The sequence below is a fragment of the Osmerus eperlanus genome, chromosome 4 (assembly GCF_963692335.1).
Source record: "Osmerus eperlanus chromosome 4, fOsmEpe2.1, whole genome shotgun sequence".
NCBI lineage: Eukaryota > Metazoa > Chordata > Actinopteri > Osmeriformes > Osmeridae > Osmerus > Osmerus eperlanus.
In genome coordinates this window covers 9,312,894-9,336,219 of record NC_085021.1, presented here as the reverse complement: position 1 = coordinate 9,336,219, position 23,326 = coordinate 9,312,894, and the positions used below count along the sequence as shown (strand labels likewise).

The 23,326-nt window shown below is 49.0% G+C and overlaps 1 protein-coding gene across 1 annotated transcript in view; it reads left to right on the top strand.

Annotated features, from left to right (window-relative positions):
• lrp1ab (low density lipoprotein receptor-related protein 1Ab) overlaps positions 1-23,326 on the top strand; it is an 82,687-nt gene that overhangs the window by 14,596 nt on the left and 44,765 nt on the right. Inside the window, 7 exon segments of the mRNA XM_062458704.1 lie at positions 7,284-7,421; positions 13,360-13,479; positions 13,824-13,952; positions 14,649-14,909; positions 20,840-21,002; positions 21,508-21,730; positions 23,006-23,195. Of these exon segments, the coding sequence (XP_062314688.1) occupies positions 7,284-7,421; positions 13,360-13,479; positions 13,824-13,952; positions 14,649-14,909; positions 20,840-21,002; positions 21,508-21,730; positions 23,006-23,195 (1,224 nt within the window).

Here is a 23,326-nt window from a genome sequence, read left to right as displayed (position 1 = left end):
CATCACAGCTCTTTGACACAAGTCTGTTGATGCTGGGAGGCTGTTGGAGCACATAATAATTTTCTTCCGCTTTGTTTAGGAGCCGTGGCTACCTTGTTGGGACCCCCCCCCCCCCCCCCCCCCCCCGGGGCCTGTTTTTACCAAGGAAGGGTGGTGTGTGTCTGTGTACGTGTGTGTGTACAAGTATGTGTGCGTGCGTGTGTTGCAGGTTCAGGTTAGTGAGTCGTCTGCTGTGCGCCATGTCATGCCCCAGTGTCTTTCTCACTCTCTCTTTCTTTCTTTCGCTCTCCTTCCCCTCCTCACGCCCCCAGGCCATGTGTGAAGGTGTGAATGAACCTCTCCTAACCATCTTTTCTCTCTTTCTTGGACTGCAAGCTTTCAATTGCTTCTTGACATGCTCCTTCTCAGCAATTACCCATCAACCCTGGGGTACAGGAAGTGACTCAAATCCAGGGCTGGAGCAGCAAAGATGGTGGTTCTTACTCCACAACTCCTTACGAGTGTGTGTGTGTGTATATGGGGAGGGGTGTGTCTTTTGCTGGTACGTATCAGGAAGCGAAAATAAAAAGAATCCATTCAGACAAACTGCAATGCCAGCTCCCTTGTCTCTGGGCTATTTCTGCCGTTGGGCCTGTGCAGCGTCAGCGAAAGCTCATGTCTTTATTTGCGTTTTCTTTTCTGTTCTGTCTGTCTCCGTGCGGATAATAGAGTGTACTGTTATGAGGTCATTTTACAGGCCAGGGGTTTGTCAGACTGTTTTCAATTATTTGCAAACATGAATAACTCAACTGAAAACCTCGACCTCTGCCAACCTTCATTCCTGCACAATTGAAGAACTACAATTCTTCTGAGAGGCCTTTTCTCATAAAGTTGACAGCTGCTATTCATTGGTTTTGATTTTTTATTTATATATTTTTGTTTTCTTCTCAACACATTTGCATTTCCCACTGACCACTTTAACCTCTTTGAATCTGTCTCAATGAATATTTCAGTTAATAGATCAATTTAGGAGATTCCTGTAAAACAGGAACACAAAAACCACTTCTGAGGCCTGTATGCAATTAAACAATAGCTGCATGAGGAACAGTCATTGTGTCTCTATCTGCACATGAGAACAGATGTAGAAGAGAAGCACTTTCCTTCCGCTACTCACCGTGGAGAGATCCTTCTCACCTCGCCGACCGCTTACACTGCCGTTTGCCCCCCCTTCGTTCTTTATCCAACTTTCTCCTTTATTTACAATGCAAATTTCAGTGAGAGTGGAGCTATGAGGAGAGGTCGAAAAGCGTGTGTCATGTAAATAGTCGGTTGTTATGTTGAGATGGTATGTTAAGCAGTTCCATTCAAGGGGAGTAAATGAGCTGATAACTCCACACAATTAGCACTTGTTAGTGTGTCCAGCCAGCCAGCCACACCCGCCCGTGGCTCTTTGTAGCCTCTCTGGAAAACGGACCTGCAACAGCACTTTACTTTCACTCACACACTTATAGTGCACTCATACGCACACACATTTTGACACTCATCCACTCTTCATGAATTCCCTCAGTGTACCATGATTGTCTAAGTGCGTGATGATTGAAACCCACCCGCTAACACGTACACCCTCGTATACTCTCATGACCGTTTAGAATGTGGTTTTTCATTTCATGTAACATGACAAAGTAATATTCAGGGGATATACTAGGGAATGTTATCTTATAATGGAATCATGATGACAATGGATGGCTGCAGGGGCTTAGACAGTGGTGGCATGCCTGTCCCGAGGTATGATTTATAGCCACACACAGACCACATACAGACACACACACGCGCCCACACTGTTGCTCATCATGGCCCCACACACACACACTGGCTCTCTGCAGTACATCCTCTGCCTGAGGGAATGTGCAGGTCTGGCCGAGCAGGGACAGAGGGGAATGAGGACAGGGAGGCAGGCTGGGAGATGGAGTTATCTTCCACCGGCAGCTGCCCTGGGCAGCAGGGCCACACATCAAGGTTATCTGTCCATCTGGTGGCCTTGAGCCCCAGGCTGGAGGCCGGAGGCTGGCTGCTGGAGGCTGGCTGCTGATCCAGGGAGGGAGGACCGCTGTCTGGGCTGTCCCCAGTCACACCTGGGCTTGCCCTCCAGGACTACCAGAGTCACTGCAGGCCTGGCAGCCGAAGGAGCAGGGATGGAAGGATAAGGGATGGTGGAGGAGGGATGGTGGAGGAGGGACGGTGGAGGAGGCATGGTGGAGGAGGGATGGTGGAGGAGGGATGGTGGAGGAGGGATGGTGGAGGAGGGATGGTGGAGGAGGGATGGTGGAGGAGGGATGGTGGAGGAGGGATGGTGGAGGAGGGATGGAGGGATTGAATGAGCCGATGAGTGCATGGCTGATTCAGGGAAAAAAAAGGCTTATTGTAGAGAGTAGCAAAATGAGCAGACCAGCTTTAAAGCTTTAGAAGAAAGAAGAAAAAGGTTTGCAAGACTGCCCCCCAAAATCCTTTGTAAATGAATAGTCATGTACAGTAGAAGTAGGGGATTTCCTCCTCGGTGTGTGTGTGTGTGTGCTCGTGCGTGTCTTTCAGAGTATGAGAGTCAGTGTGACTTTGTAGGCGTGTGCGGGCGTATGTTTGTGTGCGTGTCCATGTGTATGCAGGTTAGTCTGCGTGTGTGTGTGTGTGTGTGTGTCTGCATATGGGGGAATTCAGGAGTACAGTCCCGTATCAGGGAGCAGGGCAGGCGATGGTGCATCTGCAGAGGAAGGAGCAAAGCCCAGTAAATCCCCCCAGCTCTGTGGCACTGAGCCCTCCTCCGACTCACCGGCCTATCAGCAGCTAGGGAACTCGGACCTTTCTCACGCCAGCCAGGCACCGCTGTCCTCCCTGCCGTCCCTCCTCGGCCGGCCGGCCGGCCGTCTGTGTGTCTGTCTGTCTGTGTGTCTATTTGTCTGTCTGTCTGTCTGTCTGTCTGTCTGTCTGTGTGTCTGTCTTTCTGTCTGTCTGTTTCTTCACTCCCCGTCTCCCTCCGCATGTGTGTACTCTCTAGACATGGAAGGAAGTCATGGTAACCTTCAACCATGATAGTAGAGAGTAAACGCAGTCACCGACTTGCCACTGTTGATTCACTGAAAACAAGTCTCAGATTGCTTGATTTTAAGCTTGATGAATCGGTGTTCACTAAACCGTCTCGTTTTGAGCCTCAGATTTGTATCATCACAGGATGTTATTACACTGTGATACTTTGATATATCAGCCCCTTCATCCCTCATGCGCTGACCCACAGAGGCCCTGTTGGGGCTACGGGGGGTGGAGCCCACACGCTAGCTACTGTACACTGTGACTCCAGCCCAGTCGCCGGTAACCCCAGCCCGCGCCTCCGGCCCCCCTGCGGGACGTGTTCATCAGAGCTGACAGAGGGCTGAATGGTGGGCCACAACGGAGCCCCTGGCGCAGGGTTATGGGCAGGAGGGGGGGGGGGGGGGGGGAGGGGGCGCCGGGGTAAACTCAGGCTTTTATGGTGGGGACAAAAGCTCAACATGGAATCACAATGCAACGTTATTATGTCACGCCGGGGACAGTGGGGATGGGAAATGTGTATGTGTGTGTGTAGTGTGTGTGTGTGTAGTGTGTGTGTGTGTAGTAATGTTTTTGGAGATGCCGGGGGCGGCACACAATGAGGAAGACAGTCTCTCTGACTGACCTTCCCCGGCAGCAGGGCTGGAGCACCAAGCCTCGGGGGGGAGAGAGAGAGAGAGAGAAGTGGGGGTGCATTTCAAGGGAACACCCAGGTAGCGACAAATTACTTCTGACAAAGGATCACCAGGCCATGCTTTACTCCCTCCCCCATGGCTGAAAATCGAATTTGAGTCCATAGCTTCCGTGCTTGTGTAAGGAGACACATGGCATGTTTAACAAATCAATGTACTTTGTTTCCACTTTGCCACACATTGTAAGCCAGTTGAAAACCTCCTGTCAGATGTCAGTTGCTTTGTCAATGTGATCCTTGTCGAACACCTCAATCACTCTGAAACACACTCAAAGAACAAAGGCGTAGACCGCACCAAATCTTTCACACGAGGCAGAGAGAGAAAGAAACCTTGATGAGGCAGAGAGCCCAGGGTAACCATCCCCCCCTCCCTCTTCTCCACCATTTAGTTTCAGTGTGATGGACAACCACAGTGCGTTGGTGTAATGTAATTATCCTCATTCGGGGCTACTGATAGGTATGAGGGAGGTAATTTTCCATCTCTCGCCATGCATGAAGCCCTCCACACCACAATCATCACACTCCATACATTGTTCTTTCTCTCTCCCCCCGGCTTTGTATTCAAAGCTGCCTCGTTCGCTCCCTTGCTCCCTGCACTGCTTTGGATAAAAGCGTCTGCTAAATGAATAAATGTGCACTGTATTAAAATGAAACAGGATAATTTCGACAGAAATTAATTGTCATGGAATAGAATATGTATTATTCACTGGTCACAGCCACCATCTGTAATAACCCTGGAACCTAATGACTGTAATGTGGTTCTGCTCATATCGCTGGTGTTTTATTTGAAGATGAATTCAAAGATGAGTTTTCCCCCGTCGTCGAGATTAAAAAAACCATTAAGCCCGATCCGTTTATCATGTTTGTTTGATTGCTGCTCTGTAATTGCAGCTCGTTTTCCAACGTGGCAGTTGGAGAAGGGAAATCTCCAAACACTTAGGAAATCAAATTGTTTCAATTGAATATGGATTCGAGTATATAATAATAGATGAGTCATTTTCCATCGGCAGAATGTTTTCTGTACTTACTCTGGGCCATCAACATGAGTCTACATCTGTGTGTGTGGGAGTGCTTCCGAGTGTAAGGCATGTGCGTCACGCGCTTGTGTGACTGTGTTAGTTTGTGGAAGAGAGAGATTGCAGAAGTGTTGCTGGGGGTGTCTCCGGCTGCACACATGACGCAACTCCCAGACGAGGAAGGAAGCAGCTTGCCTGTGTCAGGCTGTCTGTGTCACATCACGACCTCCAACAACTTCCCAGACATCATCCCTTCACTTCAGTTGTTCCAACTAGTTGTGTTGACCTGAGTGCTGGAGCTTCTGATTCCACCATGGCCCCTAGTTACTTTGTGTGTTTTGGTGCTGTGTGTTGTTTTCCTGTGGCGTGTGGAGCTAGAGAATGTGGAATGGAAAGGTTGGCGTTCTGACAGCCTGTCTGTGTCATTGTCTCCTTCAGGAGCAGGGGCAGGGCAGCCATGCAGCCTGCAGACTCTTTTTCACTTGAATTCGACTCAGGGAAACGCACAGAAACGCACATGCTGCACTGTCTCATGCCCAAGCTTACAAACACTAGCACTGCGTTGATGTCAGTCAAAAACAATGAGGCAATATTGTCATAAAGTAACTCCCCTCAGGTTTCCCCTTGCTCTACAGAATGTCTGTGTGCCGTGGCCCAGTTATGGTCAAAGCCCTCTTGTCCAGAGTTTATTGAATGTAAAGCGCAGCAGCTTAGAGTAGGGAGTCAGTGGGAGGGCTGCTAGTAATATGTCAGTAGGCCCTGAAGAGAGAATAGCTGCTGTTCGAGCTCTGCTCCAGGTGTATTCCACACACAAGTTCACTTCTTTTCAATGCTCTGGTTAGAGCAAGCTGCCTTGGAAAACGACAGGGTTTCTGCCTAGAGCTGTACTTGTCGTCCCTTATCTGGGGCTGTCAGCAGTGCAAGGTATGTGCAGGTCATCTACCAGACAGGTTAAGGCCCAGGGATGGTAGAGTGCTTGAGGGTGACTGCCGGGTGTGTTTGTGCTGTGCCAGTGGCCATCATGGCTTCTGAGATTTCCACCTTCTCATCACACTGCTCTACTGTAACAGTTCCACATCTGGTTTTGCTGCACTTCACATGAAGAAAAAAAAATATTAAAGATATCTCATGTGCTTTTAATGAAATGTGCTGTAACCTGGCTATACACTCCAAAGCTAATGTTATTTAAGTTGTTATTCCAGGATGAAAACATTGTAAAAATATATATATGTCTGGTTTCCACAATCTAAACTGAATTCCCTCCCATCTAAGAGACAATTGTTTTCATGAGTTTTAGTTTCATCTTTGGCTTTGAAGGAGAATTTCAAATCCAATCCAATCAAACTTTATTCGAAGTGCCAGTACATTACAAAGACAGATAAATAACAGATAAATAACAGACAGATAAACTGATAAAGACAGGGAAAAGCCGAGGTGGCCAGCCCTCTGTAAGCCAGCCCTGGCTCTGTCAGGCCATGCTCATCAGGTCTCAGCTAGCTGGCAGTGGACACCACAGTCATGCAGATCTCTTTCCTGTGCAGGAGGTGAACTTCATTCTCTCTTGTATTTTTCTAAAATGGGTCAGCAGATGTTATGGAAGGAGGAGGAGGAGGAAGAAAAACAGCCAAGACAAACAGTTTGCTTAGTAGCGTGGGCAGAGAGAAGAGAGAGAGAAAGGAAGGAAGGAAAGGAGAAAGAGAGAGATGAGGGCTTTCTGTTCTGTTTGACACAGAGGAGAAATATGGATGCTTTTTCTGCGATAGACAGCCCTATTCTAGATTCTGCGATTCCTGCATCTGGTCCACAACATTCTCAGTGGTCCTGCTAAAAGTTGCTTTGCAATATTGTGTCTACTGCACATGTTACACACATCCTATGCGTGTGTCTGTGTAAATATGCGGGTGTATGTGTGCCTGCATGCTGTTGTGGTGGAGCAAGATCTCTTGGCCAGCTTCTACAGTAAGGCCACCCCCTACTTGGTTCAGGAGCAACACAAAGACCTGTTAGATTAGAGACGAGAGGTGTAGTCACTCCCTCTTCTGGGAACTCAAAACAAATCTTTCATACCCTGACGCTCTGCCCAGCACCCTCCCTGAACAACAAGTCACCAGGCTGGAGCCTAGCATGCCAGATAACACAGAATACTAGACTCCCACATTAGAGATGGAAAATGTCCCAACACTTGGCTTATGTACTCAGTGATGCTTTCATCTTTCATTTTAGTTTGAATTTGTCTTGAAATGTACCAATATAATAGGCTGAAGAAACTCTTTTTGACTGTCGTGGATTCGAGTTTGTTTTCTGGATGTGTAAAATCTATTCCAAGCTACGAAGAATAAACGGATTTTCAGATACAATCACAATTGAATTCAAGTCTTGAATGATGGCTTGTCCAACCGTTTACAAGTTCCTCTTGTAACGTTTGCAGTTTTGACCATGTGAGCGTATGAAGGATGTCGATTTTCTCGAGATTTGGGCGCAAAGTTCAAAGGTGTATGTTTTGATGTCTTCTTTTCCAGGTCCACATAACCGAGTGTCCCAGTGCCCGGCCAATGAATATGGCTGCCTGGACATGGATCAGTGTATCCCCATGAGCAAGGTGTGTGACGGAGTCCTCGACTGCAACGACGGCTGGGATGAAGGGGCCTTCTGCCGAGGTAGAACACACTTAAACACGCCCTCCCTCACACACACTCAAGCACACAAGGTCTCCTTTACTCTCTGCCTAGTCACTTACACAACAAACGAGTCCACACTGCTTAAACATCACACAACCAAACTCATTCTCTCCCACCCTTCGTGCCACTTTGGGCCAGAAGATTGTCCTTTCCCTCAGCAGTCTGTAAGTGCTCTCTCTCGCTTTCACTCTCTGTCTTCCCTCTTTCTTTTTTCTTGCCCCTTTTGTCTGCTCACCCCAACTGCAATCTCTCGCCAATACATGGTCCCATCAGCCACTGTAATGAGCTGGCCCCCATTATCACAATGACTCTCTTCTCTCCCGGAGAGAAAGTCATTAATCTATCAATCAAGCCAGCCAGGCTATTTTCTGATGCTAGCAAGTTGGGCATTCATCCCCGTTAAGCCAGGAGAGAATCCCATCAAACGGCTGATATTAATCAGGGTGGGATAGAGGAGGACACAGTGAGTCCATGAAGTCTCGTAGACGTGGACAAAAGAGTAGGGAAGGTGTTTCATTGTAAGCAGGCCCCTAAAAATAGCTGGCCCATGTTGTGCCTGTTCAGATGAAATGATGGGTGGAATTTTGACTGGAGTTGAGAGGAATCTGCCCAAGTGTGTGCATCAACTACCATCTGCCAATCTCTCCACCCTGCCAGTTGGTAGAAGATTGATATGTTGGTCCGCTGTTAGCAACTGAGTTAGTTTAAAGTACTTTCCCAGAATCTGGTATATTCTAACGTGTATTGTGAAAACAAATATTGACAACCACCCCTTTCTGTAAGGCCAGATTCATGTGGCCAAAGTCCTGGAACAAGTTCTGGTTAGTGACCAAACGGCATGACGCAGACTCTACCAAGAACACAAACAAGCGCCCCACCATACGTATACACCACACACAGATAACTGTTTATTTGTCTTGATAATGACAAATCCGTAGCATTGTAGGGCATAGGCATAGAGAGGGCCAATTGGATTAAATCATGGTGGACTTTACACAATGCTGATGAAGTCACGTTGGGATGACACACACTCTCCGCCTGTCACCAAGTACACAGACCCAGCTGTCCCTAGACTAAGCACGCACACTCATACATATACTCACAAACACACACACACACACACACCCACACACACACACACACACACATACACACACACGCCCATACATACTAACTCTCCCTCTCACACACACACAAACACAGCAACAGTATAGCCAAACCTTCTAGGTCCCCCTTTTGCTTCTGTCATTTCACAAGCATTCCAGTGTTTGCCTTAACAAACTGCAGGGTTGTGCAAACGCTCCTACACACACACACCCACACACCCCATACAAACACACACACTCTACTGATGTCTGAAAGCAGACTTTGTGATATTGTGTGTCCAAATAATTATGCCAAAGTTGTTGACTGGAGGAGTCGGGGAAGGAAGGACAGGAGGCATGTTAGTCAGGAAAAGATTCTATCATACTACAATAAATTCCCCTGGCGCGCGCAATATATGGGCTGGGATGTGGGAGGTTGGGTGGTTTGTGCGAGTGGAGAATAGCCAGAGTTTGGCCTAGGTCGGCCTGCCTGTGGCCTCTCTATATGGTGTCAAGTCTGGTACTGGGTTAGCTTTAGCTTGCTAACTGCCTGGCTGATGTGATCTATGGAGCCTGACTGAATGAACGTGTGGCTAATTTGTTAGCTTTTCATCGTCGCCCTGCTCCCAAACAGGGAAGCTGCGTGCAGTCTTCTGTCTCAGGCTCTGACAGGCCAGAGTAGAGGTTTGACCTCCTCGGCAACGGCTGAATGACACGTTTGTTCTCCAAAGCCACCGCAAACACCTGAGGTGGAATAGAAGGTCTCTTCAGCAGGTCCCCAGGCTCAAGGGGAGCATGTGTTCCCCTGCCTCGCTCCGCCTCCTCCCCCTGCCCCCTCAGGGTCAATGGACCTGTTCAGGGGAGAGACCACCCCAGCATACTCCACTCCAAGTGGCAGATTGATGGAGAGGAATAACTAAGTCAGGGTGACCGAGCGCTCCAATCTTGAGCTCTCATCTCTTTCCTTACTGTCACAGTCCCAACCTCTCAGAAGTGTAAGGGCTTTTTCAGTGCGGGGCAAAGTTAGCCTGGCTATCTCGCCATCCACAAACACAAGGAGAGATAACCAAAGGGCCAAACAGGAAGTAGTCATCCTGGTTCACATTGGTGTCTGTATTAGTTATTGACCCAAATTACTGTATTGACTTTCTTTATGGTCATGCTATCAGGACCTGTTTTATGGCACATATTGTTTCATGGAATCAGCCAGGAACTTTCAAACGCAGCACTGTTATTTGGCTATTGGTCATTTATCATCAATTTCCCCTGGGGGATGAATACAATATCTATCCATTTATCTGTATCTATTTCTGGAATGCACTTCAAGAGAGTGATAGAGGATCAATGTCATGCTCTATATTGCTTGTAGAAAAGCAGGGGAGTCTGTGTTTAGTGCTGACTGGACTGGAACATGTCTTGTGTGCCGTAATGGCAGTACACATGGGTTTATATATGTGTGTTTGTAAGTGTCTGGATTTTAATGTGTGTTTGGGGTCAGGGTATGAATGTGGCATCTGTGTATATGTTTTTGATACATACACTGTGTGTGTGTGTGGGCCTGTGTGTGTGTGTGTGTACTATCAGTTTAGCTAGCAGCAGCATGCTGCCAGTGTTTGGCTCAGCGTTAGCCCCTGTTTGCTCTCCAACCTGGTGTCTGCTAGGCTTGTTTGCTCACGGTTACTTTGTCCCCTCTTTCGACTCAACTGGGACTGCAAACAGCTGCCTGGATGCAAACACACTGCCCGCTCGTTCACACGTACACAGGCATACACACACACACACACACACACAAGCAGGCAGGCACACACAGACACACACACAAACAGGCAGGCACACACACACACACACACAAGCAGGCAGGCACACACAGACACACACACACAAACAGGCAGGCACACATACACACACACACACACACACAAGCAGGCAGGCACACACAGACACACACACACACACACACACACACAGGCAGGCAGGCAGGCACACACACACACACACCCACACATACACAGGCAGACACTTGCATGTTGTTACCTTCCTGTAGTCTGATTTATCACAGCTAACTACTGTATACACTATACCCTTGCTCCCTGTAAATGCTCCATGCTATCCATACAGAATATTCTGTCAACATCATATCATAGCCTGTTCAGTAGATTGTGGAAGGAACACATCTTGAAGCTATTTCGCACTAACTGAATGGTTGAGACTGCAGAGTTTCAGACTCGTCCTTGTTACGGAGAGCAGTGATATATTTCCTTGGTTTGGTTGTAAAAACATCCAAGTAGGGGGCAGAGCATGGTGGTAATTGGAGTTTCTATACATTGTTATTATTTTAATGTATGAATGTAATGAATTTTTGAACAATGTTGAAGAATAGGACATGCTGCTGGGTAATATAGTCCTAAATCAATTACTGGCATGGGTAAGTAGTCCCAAATCAAATATATCTCAGGTAATATAGTCCTATATCAAACACTGCTCTGGATAATGTAGTCCTATATCAAGCACTACTACTGTATTATGTAGTCCTATAGGAAAAGGCATGCTGCTATTACTCACGGCTGCTGAACACGGACATGTCCAGACTTGTTTCCAGACAGTGGTTTAGGAATGTCTCGACCCTAGACACAGAGAGCTTCCTCACTGTTTAAGTACCACTTGTGTACCACAGTTTGTAATTGGACGCTTGATTGTTGTCCTCGTGTCTGTAATCTGACAACCCCTTGTTCTCAATCAAGAGTGTTGATATACGTGCGTGGGAATGGACGGAAGACATTGACAGAAAACGTGACTGAAATATTGTGTGATTTTTCAGTTATAATGGTGTAAATGAGAGGTCTAATGAGAGCTCAGTCTGGTGCATGGGCCAGGCCCCACCTCCACACCACCCTGCTCAGGGCTGGGCAGATCAAACACTGATGTAAGGACACAGTGCCCCAGGACTGTTGGAGGAAACATCCAACTTTCACACGTTTCCTCCGTATCTCGCTTTGGACAACCTCCAACAGCATCGGCCTTCTGTGTGTGTGTGTGTGAGGTTCAAAATAGGACCAAAAGGCACAGTTAACGTCATTCTAATTCTATTTGTCTTCAACCATGATACACTCGCAGTGTGTTTGGACTTGTTGGCAGGTGTCCCACGAGCAGCAGCGACATTGTCTCAGTGTGAGACCCGTTGGCTCAGCCCAGACCTCTCCTCTCCTGGAGAGGAATGTTGTCTTGTTCTGAGCCTGAGCTTGTGTGCCAGTCGGCATTAGGATGGCTGTGCCATGTTCAGCCTTTGGCTGTGTGTATATGTGTGTGAGTGAGTGAGTGAGTGAAGGGATTTGATACGCCACTGTGTGTGACGAGGCTCTTCCTCTTCGGAGCCGACACACACAAAGGGACATTGTGACCCAGAAAGCCACAGGCTTCAGGAGGAGGGTCCTTCTCTGGGTCCACTCTTCTCTGGCCAAAATCGACGAAGCTAATGCAACCCTTAACATCCTCAGGGTGTGTGTTGGCTTGTTTGCGTTTAAATGTCAGTGTACTTTGTGACAGCTGTGGAACTTTTGAAGGATGACACTCATTTGGACCATGTTGGAAAGACCGGGAATTTTCCATCTTAGATATCTGCCAGTAGTATGAATAGGCTGTTTTGATGCTTTGATTACATTTCTCACAGCGTGTTCTGTTCTATGTTGGTCTTATCAGTGTTATCATGTAAACTTTAAGATGTGCATGGGTGAAACAGGCATATGTGTGTCTGCGTAGGACCATGCACTGTGTGTGTGTGTGTGTATGCATACCGAATCATGTCAATGTCAGACAGGTAATACTTAAGCATGTCAGTGTCATGCCATTCAAGACACCAACACGTCAACACTGCATTCAGTGTATACAGCCTGTCATCAATCTATTGTCAGTCTTTGCTGAAATGTTGCAGTAAAAAGCACCATCCCATCTGGTGTCCATCCTGAGGTGGTGCGTCTGTCCTACTTGTGTTCTGTGCCAGCAGACTGTGTCCTTGAGTGACCTCTGAGGAGAAGAGAGACCCTCTATCTGTCTCTGCATCCAAATCACCTCTTCTGGCACTGTCGGTCCACAGACACATAAACACACACGCTTAGACATGCACACACACACACACACACTCAGAGCTTCTGCCATACACACACATACACGCTAAGACATGCACACATACACACACAGACATGCTTAGACACCCACACACACACACGGACTCAGAGCTTCAGACTGACACACCCATACATGCTTACCAACACACACACACACACACACACACACACACACACACACACACACACACACCCACACACACACACACACACACACACACACACACACAAGCTCAGAGCCTCAGACATACACCCTGTTCACAGACACAAACATGCTAGGACACCCACACAGACGCCCTCAGACAGACCCACACATGTACGCTTAGACACACAAACCCGCTCAGATATGCCTCGACACACATGGACACACACTGTGGAAATCAGGTTTGAATATAACTGTGGGAAGATAGTGCTGGGATTAAGATAAGAGTCTGAAAGCAGATACGCAAACAAGCTTGTTCTCCATTCACTCACGATTGGAAGCGATTCATTAACTATTCGCTTTTTACTTTTGGCCATCCCTCTCCCCCCACACCCGCCTTCCTCCATTTCTTTAGGGCCTTCCCTCCCTGTAGACCAGCCTGATGACCCAGAACGCGTGGAGGCTTTACAGGCCCACCATATTTGTTTGTTTCGGTCTAGACATCCTCCCTCTCGGAATCTCATATTGCATCTGTACAGACTCTCGTCTCTCTCCTGTCTGACTTCCAGAAGGCGCGCCGGACTGTGCCACCCACGGCTGCCATGGCAACTGCTCCGTGACGCATGACGGACCCAAGTGCTACTGCAGCTCCGGCTACGAGGTCGCCGCGGACGGCAGGGCATGCCAAGGTGAGGGGTGCTAGGCTAGGCTAGGCTAGGCTTAAAGTTACACGTTTCACCACAAAGTTCAAAGTTCAGTATCTAAATACACAATGCTCCCAAACATATAAAGAGATTAGGTGGTTGTGTAATACTTATAAACCGAAACTTAATCTAATGGTCACATCATTCTAGTGGAGATGGACAGATTAGCTTCCACGTTAGCTAATTTACTAATTGACCAGGCAGCTAGCTAACCAGGCAGATACCTGGCTTTGTACGCGTCCTCGGATGAGAGGGCATGAGTCAGGTGACGCCAGCAGATCCACAGTTGAATGACAGTGTGTGTGTACTGCATGTTGTCATCTCCACAGACTTCAACGAGTGCAGCGTGTACGGGACGTGCAGCCAGTCGTGCGCCAACACTGAGGGCTCGCACAGGTGCAGCTGTGTGGAGGGCTACCTGCTGCAGCCGGACAACCGCTCCTGCAAGGCCAAGAATGGTAGGGGAGCCCTCTGAGAGGCAGGCAGACACACAGACAAGCAGGCAGGCAGACATTGAGGGAGGCAGGCAGACACACAGACAAGCAGGCAGGCAGACATTGAGGGAGGCAGGCAGACACACAGACAAGCAGGCAGGCAGACATTGAGAGAGGCAGGCAGACACACAGACAGGCAGGCAGGCAGACATTGAGAGAGGCAGGCAGACACACAGACAAGCAGGCAGGCAGACATTGAGAGAGGCAGGCAGGCATAAACACCCTCCAACATACAGAAAGCTGTACATCGAGGTATTCACGCAGACAGAAGTGCAAGCTCGATTTTTGAGACATACACACACGCACAAACATGCACACACCACTTTTTCCCAATAACACTCTTGCATGTATAGCATGAGTGTTAGACCTGAGCTAGACCCTAGGTCAAATCCCTCATGCTGTCCTTCCCCATATCTCCGTCCGTATCTGAAAGCTTGTCATGCTGTATTCCATTGGTCTAATCAGATTTGCATGGTGTGTGCTTTCTCTCATGCTGTAACAATTGAATTAAAAAGCGCCGGGGGGGGGGGGGGGGGGTCAGGTGTGGATGTGTGACTGGCTCCCTCGTCCTCTCTACCCATCTCCCTGTAATGCTGTCTCACTCTCGTCTCTCCAAATGCACCCTCCCTCCATCCCTCCCTCCCTCCGTCTGTCCCCCAGTCCCAGTGGGCCGCCTCCCCATGCTCCTGATCGTCAACCTCCACGACATCCGCTGCACCTCCCTGTCGGGCGCCCCCTCCCGGCTGCCCGCCATCGAGACCAAGCAGACCATGGCCATGGACTTCGTCTACGCCGAGGAGATGGTGTGCTGGGTCACCCTGGGCGACACACCCGCCGCCACCCAGCTCAAGTGCGCCAGCATCCCCGACCTGAAGACGGTGACGGACGTGCGGACCATCAACATCTCCCTCAGCCTGCACCGTGGGTGTTGAGTTTTGTTTGTTCCATTAGGCAGCTGCCATGTTTGTTTGTGTGGCCTGTATTATTCCCCTCGTTTTACGGTGGATAAACGTTCCCCATCATGTCACATTAAGATTCAGCTGTTGTTCCGGCGGGTGGGCGGGGGGGGGGACGACGACGACAAGGGCGGACGGGGGGGGGGGGGGGGCAGGGGGGTTGTAATGTGAACGAAGGCGTGACGCAACCTCAGTGTCCCGCAGCAGAAAGCTGCTGGGCGCAGCAGAAATGAAGACGTCCACAAGCTGCTGTGCCCAGCAGAAATCCTCTAAAGGTAACTGTTAAAGAACAAGGGTGCCCCTGACAGCCCTCTAAATCATCCTATGCGAGGGAGGGGGAGGGAGGGGGGGTGGCGGTTTGTCGCGCTGACATTCCATAATATGATACCGATAAAAGTTTATGCCCGCAGTCTTGTAGCTGGCAAGATGTGTTGACACGCACACGGCACCGGGCCTGGTATACCCACCACAGCGTGCAGTGCAGAACAGTGTATTCACTGTGTGTTTACAAGTGTTACTTTATTTATTTACTATTTTCACCGACCACACTTCCCTTGTAAACGGCTTGGACCAGATCCAACAGCCTTCCCCATATAGATGGACTCACTTATCATTACTAGGATTGTATGATGGCCGTTTGTGATGGATTCTTTTCCCAGGATGCTTTTCTGTAAATCCTCCCACCGTGTTCTGGGCTAGGATGTGCTACTGCCCCACCCTGATAAATTATGACATGGGACATTTCTGGCCTGCAGTACTAATGTCCTCATAGCCACAGGCTCTGCAGTAACTGATACCTTCATTTCTCTTGGGAAATCCTGGCATTCCCCTTTACTCAGCCCACCCCCTCTCTACTGGCTCTACTCTCTCTCTCTCTCTCTCTCTCTCTCTCTCTCTCTCTCTCTCTCTCTCTCTCTCTCTCTCTCTCTCTCTCTCTCATTCGATGTACACGTGATATACAGCTGGATGTACCGTCTGACAAGGTTTGTTTTTGTCTGTCTGGCTGATACTCTGAGAAGAGTGATCAGGAACATAGACAAAACAACAGGCGTGTGTGTGTGCCTGATTTTTTATTCTAGAAGGGTGAATCTGTGTGCCTGTCAGTGTCTGGACATATGATATATATATATATATATATTTTTTAAAAGGATCAATATAATTTGTCCCCTGGTGTATGTTCAAGATGTGAGTATTAGTCACAGAAAATCCAGACATGAAGAAAACAAGCTCTGATTTGGGTGTCGGCCTAGAATGTGACAGTTCATGACCTACCTCGTACATGCCTCAACTCATGTCATCATCTCATCAAATGAGTCTGATATAATCAGCTTTGCTGGAACCCAGAGGGTAGTGCAAACAGTCAATGTAAAGGTATCGTTTGCCAATGTATGGCTGTCAGTATTGTCTGACTTTCGCAATTCGGCCCTGTTAGTCTTCACAACTCAGCTTTGAAAAGCAGCCTTCCATGAGGTGAACCAGTAACGCAAGGTGGAGAGAAAAGAGCTGAGGAAAAGAGGTGCTGGGAGGGAGGGAGGGATGGAGGGAGGAGGGATGGAGGGAGGAGGGAGGGAGGGAGGAGGGAGGGAGGATAGAAGGAGGATAGAGAGAGAATGGAGGGAGGATGGAGGGAGGGAGGATAGAGGGAGGGAGGGAGGATAGAGGGAGGGAGGAGGGAGGGAGGATGAAGGGAGGGGGGAGGGAGGGAGGATAGAGGGAGGAGGGAGGATAGAGGGAGGGAAGGAGGAGGGAGGATAGAGGGAGGATAGAGGGAGGGAGGGAGGATAGAGGGAGGGAGGGAGGATAGAGGGAGGGAGGATAGAGGGAGGGAGGATAGAGGGAGGGAGGATAGAGGGAGGGATGGAGAATAGAGGGAGGGATGGAGGATAGAGGGAGGGATGGAGGATAGAGGAAGGGAGGGAGGATAGAGGGAAGGAGGGAGGATAGAGGGAAGGAGGGAGGATAGAGGGAGGGAGGGAGGATAGAGGGAGGGAGGGAGGGAGGATAGAGGGAGGGAGGGAGAGAGGATAGAGGGAGGGATGGAGAATAGAGGGAGGGATGGAGGATAGAGGGAGGGATGGAGGATAGAGGAAGGGAGGAAGAGACATGGAACAGAATAGAAATGCTGGAACACCAGCTGAGGGAGTCTGTGTTGAGGTGAGCATGGTGTGTGCGTGTGCATGTGTGCAGTTCCCTGCTGCAGTGGTAATGCAGATGGTATTTAAATTTATTTGCCAGTGAATGTCAGCGACACGATCACATAATTCCTCGCTCCGGTACAGTTCTGTCAGGCTACTCTGCAGTCATCACACCCCCACCCCCCCACCCCCCCCACACACACAGACACACACACACCTTACCCTGCCCCTTTGACCCACATACTACTTGCTCTCTTGAGTGCCAGCACTCTGCTTTTTGTACTGTACACATTGTAACCTTGTAACCTACTAATTTATGTATTCGTGGCATTAAGGCAGACTCAGAAGAGAAGCTGGAATGACAGGGGAGTTTATGGGTCTAACGGGTCTGAGATCGTGACCTCGCACAGATGGTCTGAACCCTATTAGAAAGAGAGAACCGTCACACTGACGTAGGTCCACAGATTTTTCATATGGGTCAAGTGTGAGACTTTGTATGAAGGCTCCCGCTACAGATCAACTAGGTAATGATCAACAAATGTAACTATTGAGTCGGTAGTTTGTATTTACACACTCACCGTTACACACACCCTTCCTTGTTTTAGCCACATTAGCAGGTCACACTCCTGCCCGTTGCTATGTATAGATCTAGGGAAGGACCCTGGTTTCACACAGTGGGGTTTTTAGTGATTTATGTGTGTATAAATGTGTGCTTGGGTGTATATATATGTGTGAGTGCACACATTCTGAGTATATGAGTGCTCCAGATGTGGTTTGTCAGGGTCCTGATGGTCTGGACCGCAACACACAAGCGCGCACACGCACAGCACAGCACATTGGGATAGTCCCTGAGCAGCAGGGTTTCTAAACCTCTGAATCTTCATGGTGTGTTTCCTGCTTGCTGGCCTGTCAAGTTACCCAGGGCTGTCAGTTGGCCACCTTCTCATGCCTTCTCCTGTGGAATGCCATACCACAGTCCAGAAACCTGGAATAGTCGACGATAAGACTCTCGAAAGACAGAGGTCATAAGGGTCTTTTAGTGTATGTGAACCTCAGTGTGAAGGCTATGCATGTGCACAGGCCATAACTGACCAGTACACATACAAAGATACAATTCAGCCATTGACCGCAGGGGATGGAGGCTGATGGAACACAGGTCCTTGGGTGCCACTTAGTCTCGGGCTGAACTGCACCACTGTCAAAGGAGCTAGAGAAAGGTGCCTGTGTTGAGGGAATAGGTGTCACCTGTTTGTAGGTGAATGAGGCCTGTCCGTGGGTGAGTGTGAGTTTGAGTGTGATACATGTGTGTATTTGTGCGTTTATTTATAACCCTCAGTGTTTGTGTGTGTGTGTGTGTATTGGCCATCAAGACTGTTTCTTCCTGGCAGCGTAAGGTGGGTGTTGAGGGCAGGAAGTGCCAAAGGTCCTGGAAGGGGGGGGGCAAAAGGGGCGGAGCTTATTTAGCATTTCCCAGCAAGCTTGCTTTCCATTTACGAGAAAACGAAAATGAGTTCAAAGAGAAGACGAGGAGCTTTTATTTTTCTATCTGAGTCAATGGATTGTGCAACACACTTTCTCTCTCTCTCTCTCTCTCTCTCTCTCTCTCTCTCTCTCTCTCTCTCTCTCTCTCTCTCTCTCTCTCTCTCTCTCTCTCCTTTCTCTGTTTCCCACCTTCATGTGCACACACACACACAAACACACACAATTTCTCCACTCCTTTTTGTTCTCCGTCTGAGTCTAATCAATACCTGCTGCAACAAGCAGCTGGGAAAGTTTAGTGGTGGGCTATGGATTAAAAATGATACCAATGGGAGTATCACTACCACTTCTGAACCCAGCTACACACACACACACACACACACACACACACAAACGTCCACCTCGCTCCTTTCTCAGAAACCAGCAGAGCAGGGTCGGTTCTCCTCTCCTTCTCATGTGTTCTCTACCCTCCTCCGGGGCAAATTTTTACGAGATCCTATATTTACGGTTACCTCCCTCAGAACATGAGAGGAGCAATATGCCAAAACCACAGGGTGTTAGTCAATGATTGATTTCCACTTGGAGTGGCACCAAAAAGCGTAATGTTTGGGATATAAAGCTTTCTGGACCGGTAGGAGCTGTTAGAGTGGTGCAACTGGGTATTAATTACTCACCTCTGTTGTTTCAGTGTCCCAGTGTTTCTCCCTGTACCACAATTGCTGCATGCAAACAAACACACCCTGGTGTTCTTTCACAAGCACACAAACACTTTCACACACACGCCCACATGCCCACTCGCACACACATAGCCACACACCTCAGGACTCCTTGTGTTTCAGCAACAAAGCACTGGTTCCATCTGGAGACCAGAGGATACATCAGACCCAGATGTATCTGTCTCCCTCTCTCTCTGTCTGCTTGTCCACCTCTCTGTTTCTGCTGCTCTCCCCTCACCTCTCTCTCTCTCCCCTCACCTCTCTCTCTCTCTCTCTCTCTCTCTCTCTCTCTCTCTCTCTCTCTCTCTCTCTCTCTCTCTCTCTCTCTCTGTGTGTGTGTGTCTACGTGTCCCTCTTTTTTGTCCCTCTCCTTCCTCTGTCTCTCTCTCCCTCCCTTTCTCTGTGTATGAGTGGCAGAGTTAACGGTACTTCAGCTGTGTGTGCGTGTGTGTGTGTGGGGGACTCCAGCAGTCACACGCTAGCAGGAGGAGCAGAGTTTCCCAATCTCAGAACGACCTGGAAATTGAACTGGAACTGTGGCTGTGAATCAGCCTTTAAGTGTGCATGGATGCACGCTTGAGTGTGTGTGAGTGAGATGCAGTGTGTTCTGAGCCACAGTTTGCGAGAAGCATGATGGCAGCTGTTTCAACACAAGGCAGCATGGGAGTTGGTGCCCCCACCCCCCCCCTCCCTTCCCGCCTCCTACCACCCTCCCACAGCTGGGCCCTCCTGTCACCCTTCCCCAGCCTGTCCCAGACCTCCCACCCGCACCACGAGGCCCCCCCCCCCGCTCTCAGATATAGACAGCCATTGTTGGAGCGCAGGGCGGAAGTCAGAGGGGGGAAGGAGGGGAGGATGGGAGAGAAAGAGAGAGAGGCTTTGGCAGTGTCCAATATTAACACCATTAGCATTTCAAAGGCCAGAACGCCGGTGCTCGGCCACACTGTTCTCCTTTTTTCACTATGAGGATCTTGTTGTGGTTGCAGTAAGCCTCCCTCGTAACGAAGCCCCTAGATTTGTTCAAACTCAGTTGAGTGACCTAAATAATAACCTAAGAGTTTCAGACACTGTGAAAATGAGACCTCATCTTGAAATGGGAGATTTTTTGTCATTAAATGTTTCAGACAAGGTTTCAGAATTCCCGACACTGGAGTTGAAAGGGTTCATGTTGCTGCAGCATTTCTGATTGAGGATTCACCTCAGAGACAGCCATCGCTCACTCCCCCACTCCTCCATCCCTCCATCCTTCACTCTTCCATCGCTCCATCCGTCTCCCTCTCTCTCCTTAATCAAACCTGTGTGAAGCCAGTGATGGACAACTCCCCCTAGAATGGTCATACTGTAACAGCACTGACAGGAACTCATCAATTACACTGCCCTTGTTCTTTCACTCTCTGTTCTTCCTTTCTCTCTTTCTTTCTCTCTTTCATACTGACCCTCTCCTTCTTCCTCTGTCTATCTTAATATGCCTTTCTTCTCTCACTTTCTCTTACATACACACACACACACACACACACCCACTATCACACACTCACTGTCTCCCCCCCTCTCTCCCTTGTCGGCAGATGTGGAGCAGATGGCTATCGACTGGCTCACCGGAAACTTCTACTTTGTGGATGACGTGGACGACCGGTTGTTTGTGTGCAACAAGGACGGGCAGACGTGCGTGACCCTGCTGGACCAGGAGCTCTACAGCCCCAAAGGCATCGCCCTGGACCCCACCATGGGGTGAGCACCGGGTCACACACGGACCGCTTCCAAGGTCCAAGCTAGCGAGGAGGAGGCTAAGTAGCGAGCGGAGAGTCGAGCCCGCTCTTAGGTTTCCGAGCAGGCTATGTAGTGTTCCTAGGAGCAGAGTAGAGAGGACGGATGCGAGTGAGGAGGTGATTGACCCGGAGCTCTCGTGACATTTCCTTTTTGAGACGAAACCGATTGGTTGACACGCGCGCACGCACACCGCCCGCACGCTTTCCCCCGATTTAAACGACGACACACCAACACCCCGTGTACCGTTCCCTTTTTCCAAAGGGTCACTTCTCAATTTGTTCGAAAGCGTGCCCGCGGTGACAAACGTGTTTGTCGTTTCGCACCTCTCAGCACAACCGAATCATTTCCACCAGACCCAATCAGCTTCTTTCACTTCCCCCCGTCAGGCTAATCACTCACCTCTCCCCTTTATTCTATCTCTCTGTCGTCTGCGACACGCTCCCTCTGTCTCCTTCTCCCGTCCCAGGAAGGTGTTTTTCACCGACTACGGACACGCTCCCAAGGTGGAGCGCTGTGACATGGACGGCCAGAACCGCACCAAGCTGGTCGACACCAAGATCGTGTTCCCCCACGGTATCACCCTGGACCTGGTCAACAAGCTGGTGTACTGGGCCGACGCCTACCTGGACTACATCGAGGTGGTGGATTACGAGGGCAAGAACAGACACACCATCATCCAGGGCTTAATGGTGAGGAGGGCTCTGTCAGAGCGGGCTTCATAGTGCACTGTAACTTGGGCACTCGCATGCTTATCTTGAAGGAGGAGAGGGAAATGTGCCCCAAGTCTTTGCTTGTCTCTCGCCCTACCAGAACCAATCTCTTAGTGTTCCCCCTTTCTGAAGCACCAGAACCACTCACCAGCTCCACTCAGTGTCAAACTCCTAGCTGAATGATGTGTTCCCTTACTAATAACACTCTATATAGTCAATACTGTCCTTCTGTGTGTTTCAACAGCCAGCTCAACTCCCCCGCGGGAGTGTTTCAAACCCCCCATTTATAGCCTTGATTGATATCATTAAACAGTTTGATGTTTCTGGCTTGTCCCCTTTTAAAACATATTAAGCTATGTGCCTTGTAAAACAAAACCCAGTTAAGCTGGGAGATGATGAAGCTAGCCAAAACGCTTTCAGTTCTCTCTCTCTCTTTTTCTATATCTCTCTCTATTTCTCCCTCTCTCTGTCTATTTCTCTCCCCCTCTATTTCTCTCTCTCTCTCTCTCTCTCTCTCTCTCTCTCTCTCTCTCTCTCTCTCTCTCTCTCTCTCTCTCTCTCTCTCTCTCTCTCTCTCTCCCTCTGTCTATTTTTCTCTCTCCCTCCCTCCCTCTCTCTCTCTCTCTCTCTCTCTCTCTCTCTCTCTCTCTCTCTCTCTCTCTCTCCCTCTCTGTCTATTTTTCTCCCTCCCTCTCTCTCTCCCTCTCTGTCTATTTTTCTCCCTCCCTCTCTCTCTCTCTCTCTCTCTCTCTCTCTCTTTATATTTCTCTCTTTGTCTCTCCCCTTCTCTCTTCCTCTTTCTTTCTTTCTCTTTCTCTCTCTCTCTATCTCACATACACACACACTCTTTGTCTCTCACCCTCCCTTTTTCTCCTGCTGGCCAATCATGTTAAGTTTGATAATGTAGTGGATGATTTAGATGATGGGGACAATTTGGTTTGATGATGATGAATGTTCGAGGGGAAGCTTGTCGTCCAGAGAGAGCGAGCGAGAGAGAGAGACTACATGATGAGCTTTTAATCATTCTTGCTAACAGAAACACAACTTAGTAGCAGCTAATATAAAATGCATGGAGTGCTCCACTCATATTAAAATGAAAGCATACATGTAAATGTATTATTGTACAGTTCATTTCAAGCGCCTGTCTGACACAGCAGCTGTGACTTAATAAAGACAATCCAACTGTCATACCACCTGCAACTGTTATTATATGGTTAAAATGTTGTTTAAATAGGTTTGATATTTCTTTGACAGATTGAGCACCTGTACGGTCTGACTGTGTTCGAGAACTACCTGTACTCCACCAACTCAGACGAGGGGAACCTCAACATCAAGACCAGCGTGGTCCGGGTCAACCGCTTCAACAGCTCCGACTTCCACGTGTTGACACGCCTGGATAGGGGCGGTGCCCTGCACGTGTACCACCAGAGATGCCAGCCCTCAGGTACCCACCTGACACACCCACCAGGAGAGCCCTCTAGCACAGCCGGAACACAGGATTAGCACCATTCACCACTGTATGAATTGCAGTTCATTCTTGGTGCATCCTGGTTTTGGGACAGGGACCATGTCCCT